This window comes from Nelumbo nucifera, chromosome 1, assembly GCF_055504915.1.
Source record: "Nelumbo nucifera cultivar China Antique chromosome 1, China Antique-T2T, whole genome shotgun sequence".
Lineage (NCBI taxonomy): Eukaryota > Viridiplantae > Streptophyta > Magnoliopsida > Proteales > Nelumbonaceae > Nelumbo > Nelumbo nucifera.
The window spans coordinates 28,073,287-28,090,159 of record NC_142649.1 but is presented as its reverse complement, the minus strand read 5'-3'; the positions used below and the strand labels follow the sequence as shown (position 1 = coordinate 28,090,159).

At 36.0% G+C, this 16,873-nt stretch overlaps 1 protein-coding gene across 1 annotated transcript; it reads right to left on the bottom strand.

Annotated features, from left to right (window-relative positions):
• Positions 1-2,840: 2,840 nt before the first annotated feature.
• SDH6 (succinate dehydrogenase subunit) lies at positions 2,841-15,520 on the bottom strand. The gene is made up of 3 exons (XM_010276043.3): positions 15,203-15,520; positions 11,456-11,558; positions 2,841-3,274 (listed from the first exon to the last, which is right to left on the bottom strand). Exons 1-3 carry the CDS (start codon positions 15,407-15,409, stop codon positions 3,126-3,128), a joined length of 459 nt encoding a protein of 152 aa, XP_010274345.1. The 5' UTR covers positions 15,410-15,520; the 3' UTR covers positions 2,841-3,125.
• Positions 15,521-16,873: the final 1,353 nt, after the last annotated feature.

Below are 16,873 nucleotides of genomic sequence, written 5' to 3'. Positions count from 1 at the left end.
TTTTTATTATTTAAGTAACAATTAAATTGAATAATCTGTAAAATTATAATTTATATTGTTTGTAATTTTGTCATGAATTTTGTAAAAATACCAAATTATTAATGATATGAATATTATTATGTCTATTATAATTATGTTTTGTGTTTTTAATAAATATTTTGATGCTAGTATATAATTTGTTATAATATTTAAACAATTCTTAACTTTTTTAATTCAAACTTCTTAACATAGATATAGATAAAAAGTGGGGGAGATGATAAATAGGAATTAGAGATAGGAGAAAGTGTGGGATAGTGGTGCCACTTGGCTTGACATTAGAAAATCAAATCTCTCTTTCTTTATCTTTTGGTTGTTAGAGATAATTTAGCCTATGTTATTTCCTTTTGGTTTAGTGGGTAATTACTTGAAATTTAAAAAATGAAAAAAAAAACCTAAATTTTGGAAGAGGGATTTGTAGTAAGAAGAGGCATGGTGACGTGGACAACTTGAGCAAGGTTTAGCTGAATGCTTTAGCTGTTCAGTGGGCCGTGGAACCAATTGGTTCCACGCCATTATTAAATACATGGGGCCCATGAATTTATTACTGGCGTAGAACCTCATCATTGGTTCCACAGCATGTTGAACAGCTAAAGCGTTCAGCTAATCCGAATTCGGACAACCTTGTTTTATATATATAGATATAGATTTGTTGTATGGCTAGAAGTATCAATACTCATATTTATATTTTATAGTTAGATATTCTTTTTTTTTGTTTAATATTTTACTAAGATATAACCTATTAAAATGTTCTAACTCTTTGCATTTAACATATCATTGACCTGAAAACTAATACTATCATACGATACGGTGTGATAGGTATTGATACACTGTAACCACGACAGCCTCATACCATGGTTTTCAAAACTGGACCGGACCGGAAAAATCGAGAAACAGTCACCTGACTAGTTCCATTTTTCCCCAAAATCGTTGATTTTGGTCAGCAAACCACTGAACCGAACTGTTCGAACTGTTCGGATGATTTTGACCATTTTTCAATTTTTTTAATTTTTTAAAATTTTTTGTCAGAGAGGGCCGATCGTTCAGGTCGAATGGTTCGACCCGGTAATTGGACCCCTGATCGGTTCGGTCATCGGGTCGGTTTTAAAAACCATGCCTCATACCACTAGGCACTAGCCCAGGACAAAATCAAATTAAAATTTATTAAATTTTAAATTTATTGATATTTAACAAAACACTTAAATTTCTTAACAATAAAAAACCTGACACAAAGGCTTTCAAAACATAAATTGGAGTGGGTTACATTCTTTTAAATATGGTTTGCCATTTGATTACAAATTAAACCTTATTATCCTAAATCAAATAAAACAGGAAAAGACAAATTAAACCTTATTATACTAAGTGGTATTTGCAAAGGATATATAAGATTAAGGCGGCACGTATTCTCACATGGGCTGTCAGCTTTTTAGGAGCATGGCAGCCCGCGTTTTTGTCTTTTCCTGTTTGGCTGAGGATCTAATCATCGAAAGACGTGAAAAGCTCATTTTGAGAAGTTTCAAACGGAGCTTTTCACTTTTTTCACCTCGTCTTCGCATGGAAAGATGCGCCTCCACCAAACAGTTTGTGGGCTGCCAAGATCTTTATGCAAAAGCCCACATCGTCTTTTGACCGTCAGATCTTCCACAAGATCTTTGAAAAAACATTCGTCAAATGGCACCTAATATGATTTTCTCTAATGCATCCATGCGTATCTTGTATTTCACTTTGTGTGCTCACTGTGCTGAAGTTCCTATTTCCAACTTTTTATGACAATTTAAACCTGGTAGCCAGGATCATCTAACAGAACCAACTGGGCTGAACCTAACCCGCACCTAGTCATTCCAAACCAATAGCAACCCTACTACCAATAATTTTATCATCAAGGCTTGGTATTTTTACATTGCTGAAACACGCATAAAGATGTCTAGAGAGTTATATATATCTGGTTTCAGTTGTCACAGGATAAATATATAACACCCGTCACTCTGCTTTACAAAGTGGTAAAAGGACAAAAAAATGAATAAGGCTTCAAACTCCCAGCAGTGTTTTAAAACCGAACTGAAAATCAATACGTTTTTTTTTTTTCTTCCAGGTCATCGGTTAATGGTTCGACCATCCATGTCAGCGGTTCATACCACCTCAGTGGCAACAGATATATTGTGGTTGCATAGCAACAGCAGTAACGCTGGACAGATCTTCAGCATCAAAGCAATGAAGGTGGAAAGAAAGTGAACAGTGGTGGGTTGGTCTGGTTATTATAAATGGGAAAAAAGATCTGTTTGAACTACAAGCTAAAAGAAGCGGCAGGTTAGCGTAGGAAGAAACGGAGGATGAAGAGGAAAGAAAACAACATTTAAGTAGGGTTTCAACTTACTTTTTGGTGAACCATGACAACGGTTCGATCAATTTAGTAGTTTGACCATCTGGGCCAGACTTTTTAGCAAGTCTATGTTTCTTTCTCAAATTCCAGGTTTAGGGGGGAACAATGCCAAATGACATAATATTGGCAATTGGGTAATTGCCCTTTTATCTTCGCACCAAACAAAAAATTGTCTGAATAAACAACCTACTTGCACAATAATGGATGGTTACGTCTCGCAAGAAAGTACTACAAACAAAGCGCAAATGCAGTGATTTTTAATTTACATCAATTGACCTTTGGTCATCAGAGTATTTGGATTGCAATGCTTGAACCCACAAGCACCTCGGTAAACGAAATCAAGACAATCTTGTGGGTCAAACAAGACAACACAGAGACATGGCTGATTCCATTATGCCTTTATGAGCTTCCAATTTACTAGAGATTCAGAAAAATATCTGTCAGTTGTTTCAACTGAAGTAAAGAGTCTTCAAATCTACCAAATTCAGCGTTTAGCATGGAAATGAAGATTCCACAATAATGTATATTATCAAGTCAAAGCCAATGTTAAGATCAGAACTCAGGGCTTTTTCACTTCACTAAATCAGAAAACGGAAATCTAAAAGAGGCCAACTTCATAACTTCTGTTTCCCATCACCATTTGTTATTCTTATTGAAAGCAATCAATACCAGGTGAGGTTTTGTCCCTCATGACAGATGTAACCCAAGATCAACTGTTGGTTTTGTTCACCCACCAGTCCAAGAACTTCACCTGCGCAGCCATGGTATCCATCCTGTATAGTTGGTACCAGTGGTTTGCAATTTCTTGCCCAAAAGTCCAACCAAACACAGCTCCAGCTCCAAAGGACAAGACAGCACCTGCCACGTTAAAATGAATATCAAGTCTATATTCCCAAGGACTAATCAAGTTACCATTTATTAAAATATTTTCCCATATACCAACAACAGCCAACAAAAATAAAAGAAAATAGTCTAAATGTCTAACTAATGACCCTCATGGCAGCAGATCATACGAATCTGCACAAGCTTGCAAGTCTAAATGTCTAACTAATAACGTAGATAGTTCAACTCCATTATTATTCATATAGACACACAACGTGCAAAAATTCTACAGGGATGATTAAGCTCCAACATTGTGGAGTCATCCAGTAGATCTATGGTAGGAACAGAACAGATGGAAACATGGTCCGGCCATGAAAAAAATACAAAAGCTGCACAATTTGACAAGCTTCATTCTCCAGTAACTTTTAAATAACAGTGAATGAGGGGAAATATTAATTTGTGGAGAAGGAAATCACAGATCATAACCTGAACATATTTTGGAAGATGGAAGCTTCAATTGGAAATTAACATGAAAGCAAATTGTTAAATTGCTTTGAATGGACATGAAGCCAAAAAGTGAACCTAACTGAAAGTCCGAAATACCACCACAGATATCAACCTTAAGGAGAGCCAAGTAGAAGGATTTGTGGCTAAGGTGGGTAAGGAGATATCCAAGTGAAATGGAATCTTGCAAAAGTCACACAGTAACCAGAGGTTCTCTGAAATTAGTTGCAGGGAAAAACTCGATTTCGTGGGAGGTTAAATCACTCTGATCAAATTTGCTTTTTCTAATGTTTCTGTGCTCCCTTTCAGGGATCCCTGTCAACCAAACACCATATGATTGAGATGAGAACCTATCAAGTTGTTGAGTTTTAGGACCCCTATCAAGATACCAAAGAGATGCACGAAAAAAGGGATAGAAAAAGAAAAAAAAAATCAAACACTTCTTTCCAGGAGCCTAGTGATGGTAGAAAAGCCTCACTTGTTATATAGGAAATTTGTAAATGAAGGGAAGGAGAATGAGGGACTAGACAATAAGAGAGGGATAGGAACTTGTCTCTGGGTAAATGGTTGTGGGCTTTTCCCCAAGGAGTTTCTATGTCTATGGGCATTCAGTTATTAGTAGCAAAGTAGCAAATATGACTCTCAGGACAATAGTTGCAAAACTGCATAGATTAACAAGCTCTTCTTAGTCAGCACCTGGAAATTTCATCAGATATAATGTTTCAGGTAAAAGGGCATGACTTTGGGATGATTTATGGTTGGGAATGTCATTTCATTAGTACCTCTTCACAAGAACGTGCTCTTATGGTGTTGATTGTAGGATGCAGCCACCTTAATAGTTGATACTAGGACTGCATTTGGTATGAGTGCAAAAATGCTCAACCAAAGCAAATTTGCACTCGAGTTTAATTTTATAGGCATTTGGTAAGATGTTTTTGTACTGAAAACAAAAGTCAATTTGTTTTTTTTTTCCTGGCATTTTTGCATTCAAAATCTCTATGAGGCTAATGGAGAAACTTGCTTCCACTTATTAATCTCCCGCCCCTTTGTTAAAAATGTTTGGGAGTGGTATTTTTCTTTGTTTGGGTGTAGGTGGACCCCCCCCCATCTAATGTGTAAAGCCTGTTTACCTCTAATTTTTTTAGGTGGCTTAAGAGTATTGTGGAGATATGTAAGAGCTGCAGTGACCTGATCATTTGGGAAGAAAAAACTCCAGAATTCTGACAAGGAAAGAAGCAAAGAGGGAGGAATTATTGAGACCATTCTGATTAGAGTAGTTCACTTGGTGAAGACTTTGGAGCTTTTCGCTGATTTCTCTTCAGTTGATATTATGAATAACTGGAAGGTAGTGGCTAGCTCAAATTGTCATAAGACTGATGTAAGACCTCTTTGGACTCCACCAGATACTGATTTTATCAAGTTAAATGTTGATGGGAGTAGCACAGGTAACCCAGGTCCTTTTGGTATTGGTGGTGTGTTTAGGAAGGATGGAAGGGTTGTTGGGTTACTCTCAGGTCCAATTGGTGTGGAAGACTCATTAAGAGCTGAGATTCTGGCTGTCTTGGAAGGTGTGCAAAATGCAAAGGATATGAATCTAAGCAAACTGATTATAGAAGGAGATTCAAAACTGGTAGTGGATTGGTTGGAAAAGGGAGGAAGTGGCTTCCGGATCTTCAATGATGAGAGTAAGAAATTCAAGTGGTTGACACAAAACATGGAAGTGCAATTTAGCTGGGTAAAAAAGGACTGCCAATGCTTTTGCAGATGTACTAGCAAAATGTGGGAAGAAATCAAATGTTTTGGGCACAATTGTAATCTGTACTATACTTATAATTCTAGTGAGGAGAGGTAATTACCTCTCCTCTGTTGTGTAATTCTCCTCTAAATTAATGAAATTCTGTTATTGACAAAAAAAATTGCATTCAAAATGGAAGCAAACTTTTGCACTCAAAAGTTTTTTGATCAATAACAGAAACTTTATTAAGGAAAATTAAAGAGCATATACAATAAAGTTAGGGGGAGAGATAAACTCTCTTAACCCTCCCCTAAAAGAGAATTAGAGAAGCAAATTCAAGATTAGAACAAAGTCCAGAACAACCGATCCCTTCCCACCCTTTTTTAGCAAGTGTATCAGCAAAGGAGTCAACACTTCTCTTTACCCACTGCAGTTTTATCCCCATGCCCTGGGTCAACCATTTAAACTTCCTTTTTTTCATCAACAACATTCCATAACCCACTCTCCTTTTGCAACCAACCCATAACCAATTTTGAATCACCTTTGACAACCAGCTTTCAAATATTCATTTCCTTAGCCTTTTGTATAGCTTCAATTGCCACCAAGACCTCAGCTCTAAGTGAATCACCTCCATTAATAGAACCAGAATATGGAGCAATAGCTTCCCCTTCCTCATCTCTGAAAACTCCTCCAATGCCTGAAGGCCCTGGATTACCAACCTTGAACATGCTCGTACCCACCACAACCAAACATAATAGAAATTTTATTAATGCAAAACCAAATCAAGCTTAACCAAAGTTTTTTTTTTTTTTTGATGAATGTGAACCAAAGATATTTGCATTTCTCCTTCTCTCTGTCTAAAGGTTCTTAATGCTAATGCCATCAATCCCTTAGTCTCTACACAAAGATGTATAATCAGGTCCTACTTTTCCAAGAATTAGATAATTTTTTAACACTCAAAAAAAACTCAGATGTTTTTGTTGAAAGGCTGTAAATGAAGATCAATATATTTGAGATGCTTCAATGCAAGCAAAAGGATTCAAAAGCTTTCTCCTCACGTGTTTTCTGTAGCAAGTTTTCGTATATGTCAATCATCTGCTCATCCATTGTAAATTTGCTACCAGTATTTAGGATTACTAATACTTTATGTTTATGCCTCTCTTTGGCACGAGCTAGCAATCACCTGTTGGCATCTTGAGTCTTTTGGGGATATTTTCCTTTCACCCCACACCAGGAGAGAGAATTATCTGGAGGCGCACCAGAATTGAAAACTTGAAATCAAAGTTCTAGATGTCGACTCCCATAAACCCAGAGTGCTAGGGATGACTAGCCTAGAAGATATAACTAGATTTCCAAGATAGGATAGTCATCCTGGAAGTCTAGTAATTTCCATAAACCCTAGAGTAATAGGTGTCCATTGAGTGATTACAGATTTTCTCTTATTTATCTCTATCTTCTCTCTAATTCTTCAGTAAGTCATTAATATCATAGCCACCTGTCATCAATAGCCCACTTTATCAAAGAAGTCCACAGAATATCTCTCAAGGGCAGAAAATGGTCTAAAAGTGCATTTTCCCTCAAGTTTACATCAAGATCCAAAATATTTCCATTTTGACAAGTTTTGTCTGTCTGTGCCAAACAATCTCCAAATGCTCTCATATAATGCCACCCACAATAATCTTCAATTACCTTTTATCCTACCAAATTTTATCCCAAAAATCCATTTAAAACCCAAGTTTCCAGAATTTTATTAATTTTTCTCAACAAGGGAATTTTTTGTCCTTTGTGGAAAACTTGCTTAGAACTGCTACAAAGCAAATAACCCCATAGAATGCATCAATCTACACATCTCCGCAAGGCATCATTAAAAAACTTATTCCCTACACTTGGTGTTTTGATTTTCTATTCTTCCCCAAGTCCCATGAAGAATTCACAGTGCTAGCAAATTGACCTAGTACTTTTCCAACACCTCTTAACCTTTTTTTTCTAGTCCTCAAATCCCTTCCTAACTCACTGTTGTCCTAAACCCATCCTTAGATCATACAAACCCTATATGAGTGTGTGCAGAATAGAGGACGGGAAGCTAGAGTTGAGGAGTGTAAAAGATAAAACCATGGCTTTGCTAAGCAAATGGCTCTAAATGCCCCATTTCAAACTCGGTGGCCTCCCATAATCAAAAGAAAATATGGACTTTATCACATAAATAATAAATTGGGACTCCAGACTAAAATATAGGGAACACTATGTTGCCTTTGAAAATCCATCTAGGCCATTTATCCATTCTTTCTACTATCAGGTATACCTGCTTTCAAGTCACAAGGTCAAATTTGGGAGGATACTCAATGAGGGACAGTAGAGAATATTCAAGGCTTTTTCTCCATCTCTCTATATAAGAACTAATGCATCTTTGATATGGTATTCCATTCTCCAAGAGGTATTCCTGAGATTTTGGGTTTAGACGTGGCTCTAGAGATTTGAGATTGAAGGGGTAATAAAACTCCTTAAAGTCTCTTAAAGAGTCTTTTTCCAATTGAGGGCAAGATTAAAGTGTGTGGTCCATTGACCTTGGGATTGTTTTACGTTGCTCTTAGATTTTCTAAATGCTTGATTGAATCTGCTAATATCCTTCTCCTTGTCCTAGTCAAAAATTTCATTCTATGGTTTCTACCAAAGATCAAATCTTTTTTCCAGGAAGCCACATTGAATATATTCAATACCAATGAGATGCTTCAATAGAGAATGAATTTTGGAACTTCTCCCCACATGTGATGCTGGAAGAATGATGAGAATGCTAGTCACCTATTACTTTCTTGCTCCTTCGGCTGTGTTTGGTTGCAATGCAAATAAATTTGCACTGATACAAAATTATAGCAGTGCAAATTATTTAAGTGTAAATTTTGATTTATTTTTATTTCAAAATTTAGATTATTTTGTTTGACTGTAGTGCAAATGAAGTAAGACATAAAGCAGAATAAAATAAAACCCAAGATAAAATTAAATGAGAACTTGCATTTTTTTCATTGCACTCCCATGCATTTGTACTAGTGCAAATAAAATTGCACTGCAACCAAACACAGCATTCATAACATACATATGGAGTCATTGTTTTTCTCTTTTTGATATGGTGCACATTGAATGAAAGGAATTCTGGAATTTCCAACAGTCAGAAATAAGTTAATATAATCATTGATCTGAACACAGTGAGAGTGGCCCATTAATTCTCATAAGAGAGGAGTTCAATTAATCAAATGTATTTATATGGACTCAATTCTAAGAGGCTGCTATGTGGTGGCAGGCCACATTCCTCAAAGAGACCAAATCTTACAAGCATGGGTAGCCCTGGATCATGGAAAAATAAAGATAAAATTTTGTGGATGTTCCAAAAGAAATAAAGGCCATTCAGAAATAAGAGTTTATAGAGATCACATCAGACCAGATGGTCTTAACCTAAACGACCAGATGGAGAAAGGAAACTGTTAAAGAGATGAGCTTCATGCCCTCTTTACCAATTATTATTGGAAAAAAAGCTTCTTTTTTGTCTCAAAATCTAAAGCTGGCTTTCTCATTGGTTTGGAAGGGTCTAATCATTAAAGGGAACTACCAAGTTGTAATTGTATGGAGTCCCCAAGTTCTGAAGCCCTAGGTCCCTAGAAGGCATGCTTATAGAAGCTAAAACTTTTGTTAATAGGTTCAATAGTTCATTCATGTGCCCCCCCCCCTAGATTAATGAATGGGCAACTAGCTGATTCACTTGTAAGGCAGGGTGTAGGAAGAATAATCTAAGATTGAAGGCCTCCAGGCTCAGGGATCTGTGATACCATATACCTGTACAAGGGTGCTATATCATGTGAGATACTTCAATTTTTAGTGTATAGTTCATATCTGCTAGACTGCTACCATATCCATCTGTATCTTGGTAGCATAGCCCAGGTATACAAATCTTAAATTGCTTGTATTATGTTTTCAAAATTGATTGCAGCAGGTTTAAGAGATTTCAAACCCATTAGTTTGATTGGTAGGGTATACAAAGTAATAGAAAATTTTCGGCAAAAAAGAATAAGAAGGGTGATGGGCCAAATAATATCTGAATCTCAGGGTGCTTTGGTAGATAGGAGGCATATTCTTGATGGGGTATTGGTGGCTAATGAGTTGATTGACTCGAGAAGTGGGGAAGCACTGAAGCAGGGGTGTCATTAAGAGTTGACATGAAAAGGCCTATGATCGTGCAAAATGGAGTTTTATGGACTACATGCCGAAGAGGTTCAACTTTGGAAAGAAGTGGAGAAATTGGGTCAAGGTGTGTGTCACAACAGCAAGCTTCACAGTTTTGATAAATGGCAGACTAGAGAAAGGTTCCATAGTTATAGGGGTAATCAGGCATGGGGACCCATTTTCCCCATTGCTGTTTATTTGCCTAATAGCATGGTTTCAAATGTCACCAAATGTCGCTGATGTCGCCTGACATATGTCGATGTCGAGGCTCACCGACATGAAAATGGATGGTAATATAAAAATTACATTATGTCGGCTGACATTTCCTATATTTCGGAAATGTCGACCGAATTGGTCCAAATAACCAAACAAAATACAGTTTTTCCTATTATGTCAACAAGATGTCGACAGGATGTCAACTAATGTACATTAAAAATATAATATATTAGTATATTATATTAATATAATACAGTATATTAATATAGATTATTCCATCATAATTTCTATTTAATATTTCAAATAAAATATTTATAAAAAATAATTAACAAAATATAAAAACAAAAGAATAAATTAATTACTTTATAATATAAAACATAAAATATTTTTCAAGTAATAAAATATTAACTAGTTAGCATTTTTTAAAATCAGAATCAGAAAATGTTTATTAAATTTTATAATAAATCATATTCTACATTGAATATAAAAAATCAGAATAAATTTAATAAATTTTATACTAAATCATAATTTATTATAAATTTAGTATTAAAAATCATAATAAATTCATTAAGTTTTATAAGAAATCAGAATTTATCATAATCTTAATACTACAAAAAGGAGAATCAGTTTATTAAATTTATAATAAAACATAATGTATTATAACTTTAATATTTAAAAAATCAGAATAAATGTATTTCTGTTTACTAGTGTGAAATAAATATATTAGAATTTATAATAAATCAGAATTAAAAATAAGAAAAGAAAATATCAGATAACCTTGTAAAAACATCAAAATGCATAATAAATCAGTAAGTCGTCATTTACTAATTTGTTATTGATCTTAGTTTCTTAGCTTTATATAATGGTTGGGAATAAGATAATAGTCTAGAAATATGTATTAATGCTTATTTTATCATTTTACAAAATATCTTTGCATATTTCCACAATGTCTCTAATTTTTACAATATTTCCCCTCAACATTTCCGACATTTCCGACATATGTCCTACATTTTGGTAAGCGACATTTCCATCGACATCGACATTTTAAACCTTGCCTAATAGAGGCTCTCAGCAGAATAGAAAAAAAAAAAGTGGTTCTTAGGGCAACTGACTTGAAGAAGGTGGTGGACACAGAATTGGAAGTGTTGATTCTATGAATCAGGAATTGATAAAATGCATTGAGACTTTAACACCAAAATGTTGATTAACTTGATTCTATGAATCAGGAAATAAAAAGTTAATACAAAATGGATCTATGATTAACGTGAATTGTAATGCCTTTTACAAATCGCATAAGCAAAAAGTATTCAAAAATTCCAATCTACCCATTTAAACCCTTGGACAACCTCTGCTGTCCACCTAAGGAGCATATGTATTTTCCTCGCTTAACATTTTATAGTATCATGTATTTTCCTCATTTAAACCAGTGAAACAGATACCTTAAATTAGAAGTCTTCGAGGAATTCCCAACCAAATACATTCTATTTTGATAGTGTAAAACTCCTAAGTGAATCCATAAAATCATATGGAAAGCTAAGCTCCGGTTTTACCATGAGGACTCCTTGAATATTTCCAAGCAAAACCTGCTGTTGAAACTGCTCCGATAATGCTTCCTGTAGCAGCAAATTTCACTGCTTCCCTAGCTGTCTTCAGCTGAAAAAAGAAGAGAAAAACAAATAACTTTCACTGTTAAAATATATTTCAAATAAATAAGATGTAAACAAATCTGCAGAATCAAGTATAATTACATCTGATGGCAACTAAATATCAGGAATGTTAATCAATCCAGTCATTGCAATTGCTCAACACAACTTTTTTAGCTTCTAACTAATAGAGCAATAAAATGCATATTTAAGAAGAGAAAAAGAACACAAACAGATGAGAGAGAGAGAGAAAGAAAGAATATTGACTAATTAATATGTTGTTCAGTCACTCCAAGTTAGGAATTGCCAAGAAAGCATTCAATCATCTTTACTAGTGAAATGTTGATTGAAATCAAAACCAGAGATCCTCAACAAGAGAGCAAGATACAACCAAAATCATTCATCTCATCAGTTGAGCTTTTATTTATATACTAACTTATTTGCCAAAATAACATTTTTTTTATCTTCACTAGCAAAATGTCATCTGAAATCAAAACTAGGGATCCTCAAGAAGAGAGTAAGCTACAACCAAGATCATTTCATCTCATCAGTATCAACCCCATAACCTTTTGAGTTTTTTTTTTTTTCTTTTTTCTTTTATGGATAGCAGAACAAATTTTATTAGAATGAAGGAGAAAGTATTAGTCATCCCAATGAACAAATCAGTCATCCCAGCGATTAAGATAACCAATACCCAAAAGAAAACACTAAAAGGAGTACCGCTCCTTCCCAAAATTACAATACAACAAACTAAAGCCCTGCCCTCCCCCTCCCCCCTCCCCCCCCAAAAAACAGATTTTCTCTTTCCAATTCCTTGTTTTGCTAACCCATCTGCCAATCCATTTGCAGATCTATACACACCCAGTGGACTGCTGCTACTCTGTCCCTTTAGAGCTCTTTGATTTCTCTTAAGATGTATCTAAACTGCCAAGGACACTTCCCTTCATTTCTGATCCAATCCACAGCCACTTTTGAGTCCCCTTCAACAATGATATTAGTATAGCTACTTATTTTTGTCAACTTTAATCCTTGCAGAACTGCAAGCAGCTCTGATCTAACTACATTTCCATGGCCAGCAGGACCTGAATATAAGCTGAGAATACTGTCCTCTCATTTCCAAAGACTCACCCAATGCCAAAAGGTCCAGGATTGCCTCTTCTGCAATCATCAATATTAGATGTGGAGGCAGATCCCACAATGGTTGAACAGTCACTCTAGTAATGGAAGAGTTTTCTATTAGCCCCCAATCTAATGATATCATCAGTAGTGAAAGGACTGAAAAATCTTACTGATTTCTCCCATTGTGCCACTCTCACCATAATAAGATCAATAAGGACTCTTCTATCTTGAGTCTTTTCCTTGAAGAGTCTTCCATTTCTTTCCTCCCAATGAGTCCACAACAAGGCAGCTCTTCAGCAATGCCATAGCAATTTTCCCCTTCTTGTGGGTGAATTAAAGAATGTATTGCTGAAAATAGATTGCAAATCCTGTGGAGGAGTCCAACTGCACCCAAATAGATCAAAAATCCACTCCCAAATACTAGTCACAAAGAACAAGATATTAGAGTAGATGGGAAAAAATTTCCTCACTTGCATTTTGCAGATAAGGCAGACATGGGGGGATAAGCATCAATTTGGTCTCTTCTTTTTAAGGGTCTCACAAGCATTAATTTTAGCATGAAAGACCTCCCAGAAAGTGAGAAAACGCCCTCACTTTGGGTGGGACCAGCCCACTCCAAATTTCGTTAACTAGAAACCCAGGGGAAGGGTGAGAGAGTAGACAGAATCAAAGTAGAAAGATCCAGAGGAGCACGGTAACCACACTCTAGAGTCAGGCCTTAGAGGATCCAGCAAGACTTCCTCAACCAGTTCTAGAAGTTGAACACTCATGGGGATTTCCACTTCCCTCAAGTCCCATCTAAACCCATAACCCTTGAGATTTTATTTATTTATTTAACTTGTTATTTGGATAATAAAAGTAAAATTTAGTTTAAATAACAACAAAATAGAACACAGTGCACAAGAAATGATACAATCTTAACATCAGAAATGTCTATTATAAACTAAATACTAGAACCATAGTCAACTCAATCCATAACTCCGAAGTCTAGGGGCACAAACCACCAAATCAAAAGCAGAGAGGGCACAGTATCGACATCCCTCTACTATAATGAGACTACCTATCAAATATACTTCTCTTTCTACAACTACATTAATGGCTATATATACTTAGCCTCCAATCCCAACCCCACCAATCAACAACCATAATTGTTTGATGCTGAGCATCAGATGATAGCTCATATAGTGTGTGTGAGTTGACATGATTGAAGAGTCTTCTAAGAGAAAAACTAAAAGTAATCTTGTGATAATCAAGAAGCTACTTATATTGTAGAATTCCGTATTCCATGAAAGAACAAAGAATATTGAGTTGATTAACCAGAGTATCACAAACATTTTGTACCACAAAACTTAACTTCTATTTGGGTTTGAGTGAAGAACCCTACTTAACCTTCCAACCATGCTAATAGAAAGGAAGTGAAGCCACCAACATTTTTTTTCTTGAGAAGTAAAGTATCAATTCATTAAAGAGAAAAGTACAACTAGAAGCTGTACAAAGTGAAGCCACCAACATCAAGAAAATATTAGTAATTACTAATTCCATATGTAATAAGTGGAAGAGGGAAACATCACCCAAAAAATGGTTAAATGTTAAAAATGCAACGTAAAACATAACAAGTTTCAAAGGGATGAAAAATATAGGTTACATACATATACGAAGGCATAGATATTTCATACATTAATACACTCTTCGCTACACAATTACAGAAAAGGCCAACGACTAAACCAAGGGAAAAGATAGAATGGGCCATATTGAGAGTTCTGATGGGCTCCCCACAAGGGCGCCCCACAAGCACATCCTCTCCGCACATTGGAAACATCTCCTCATGACAAGTACAGGAGATGTTCCCAATACACGGAGGGGATGTGCTGTCGGGTGCGCCCTGTGGGGAACCCCTCTGATTTCCCATATTGAACATTTACTGCATTGAATAGGAAAATAATTTCTTTACATAAAGTCATAAAGCATAAAATTTTGAAATACATTTTGAAACTTATTCAAGCCCAAGAACCAAGAACTCAAATACCGAACCCAGGTACAAAGCTAATTATGAAGTTATTTTGTTCTTTTAGATTACCTATAAAAGAATCTCAAAATTATATCGTCAGTAGTTCAGTTCAGTCAACATATAGCGACCATCTATGTCGTGGAAGTTGATCCAAGAAAGTCCAAATCAAGTTCTTTTAGATTACCATTAGCCTTGTTAACTGTAAGCTCTGTTGGTTAGATGCGCAAGATAAAACATACATCTCAAACATCGAATTCCATACGTCAATAAAAGCACGTCAAGAGAACAAGACAATAACCATTTAGATGCCCAGACCAGATCAAGCCTGTAACTCTAAAGGAGTAAACAAATAAACAAACAAAATCATTTCCAGCACAAGAAGGAAAAAAAATCCCATGTAGATATTCTCTGATTAAAAGCAAAATAAACCAATCGAAGCAGAAAGTGACAAAACCAAGAGTTTTCAACGAAAGCTGCAGAAGACAAAGAATAAAACCCAAATCAAGAGAATCGATGAAGAAATTTACAACAGGGCCGTGGACTGGATCCAAAGCGATGAATGCCTCAACGTCTGAGTCAGACCATGAGGGTATGGGCTTATCGCGCTTGACGAACTGGCTGTAGTTATCGAGGAAAGCAAATCTCTCACCCCAATACTCTTTCCAACCTTCCCAATGCCTCCGAAAGAACGAATGCGATGATGAGCCTGCAGATGGAGTCATGCTTTCCGCCATCGAATCGAACACTTTTCTCTCCTTCCTTCGCTCTCTCTTTTATTTTTCAGATGCTGATGAAAATGGAACAACAGCTCGAGCTAACCCTTGTCACTGATGTTGATCTTTTGTACGAGAGGGGGATGTGCTGTACACGAGCCTGCATAACAGTCTAAGACCCGTGTGGGGCTAATATGGTAAGGTAAAAGACTTTAAACCTCCTTTGAATTTTCGCATAAATACTAAAACCTCCCTTCTATCCAAAAAATGACTAAAACCTACCGTTTGTAAGTTCCATGGTTTTCAAAATCGGACCGGACTGGAAAAACCGAGAACCGGTTAGGTGACCGGTTTCAGTTTTTCCCAAAACCGGATTTTCTTCAAAAATCATTGATTTTGGTCAGCAAACCGCTGACTCGGGCGGGCAATTAATTGTTCGAACGGTTTTGATTGTTTTTTATTTTTTTGTTAGAACGGGCCGACCATTCAGTTCGAATGGTCAGACCATTCAACCCGATAATGGGACCCCTGACCGGTTCAATCTCTGGGTCAATTTTAAAAACCATGGTAAGTTGTGTTAAGATTTGGTTACATGTGATGTAAATATTTTTCAAAAAATCATTTTTACCCTTTTCATAGTGAAGCAAGAAAAAGATATCAAAACAAATCTGATGTATTTATTTTTTTCATATTTCTATAATTCTATGGATGTTGAAACCACTACAAGATTAGGCATGTATTTGGAATTGTGGGCATTTATTGAATAAACGCCGCCACATATAGGGATGACAGTTTTTCCTATCCCTGATAAGGCAGAGATAGGGATTAATAGGAATCCCTTATTAAGGTCGGGGTTGGGGATGGGAATTGAGGTCCTCGCCTCACCCCGACCCCGATTATATACATACATACATACATATATATACATATATGTGTGTGTTATTTATATTAAACATATTATATCTATATATATATATATATATATATATATATCAAAACATATTTAAAATATTATTTATAATTTAAATTTTTTATTTATTTTAAATAAATTTATTTTTCAAAGAAATACTATTATTTAAAAAAAAAATCAGGGATTCGGATCCTCGCAAGGAAGCCATACTCGTTGGGGATTCAGGTCCCCATAGGGAACCCATCCCCGTTGGGTTGAAGATGGAGGACAAATTTTATCCCTAGTGGGGATCGGGGATGGGGATGGGAGTTAATTTCAGAATCGGGGGTGGGGACAAGGAATATGATCCCACCCTGTTGCTATTCCTAGCCACATAGGCACCACTTCAGCATTTCCCCATTATGCACAATCCATACGCATAGAGACTTGCAAAAGCAAGCCTTGATTTATGTGTGCGCCTACCGTTGGGGGAAGGTTCATTTTAGCACTTCCCTCAATGGGTAGGCGTTTATTCACTATTTTGCTGATGTGACGCCTAGTGGCGCTTAAGTGCCAATAAATGGATTCATTATTGC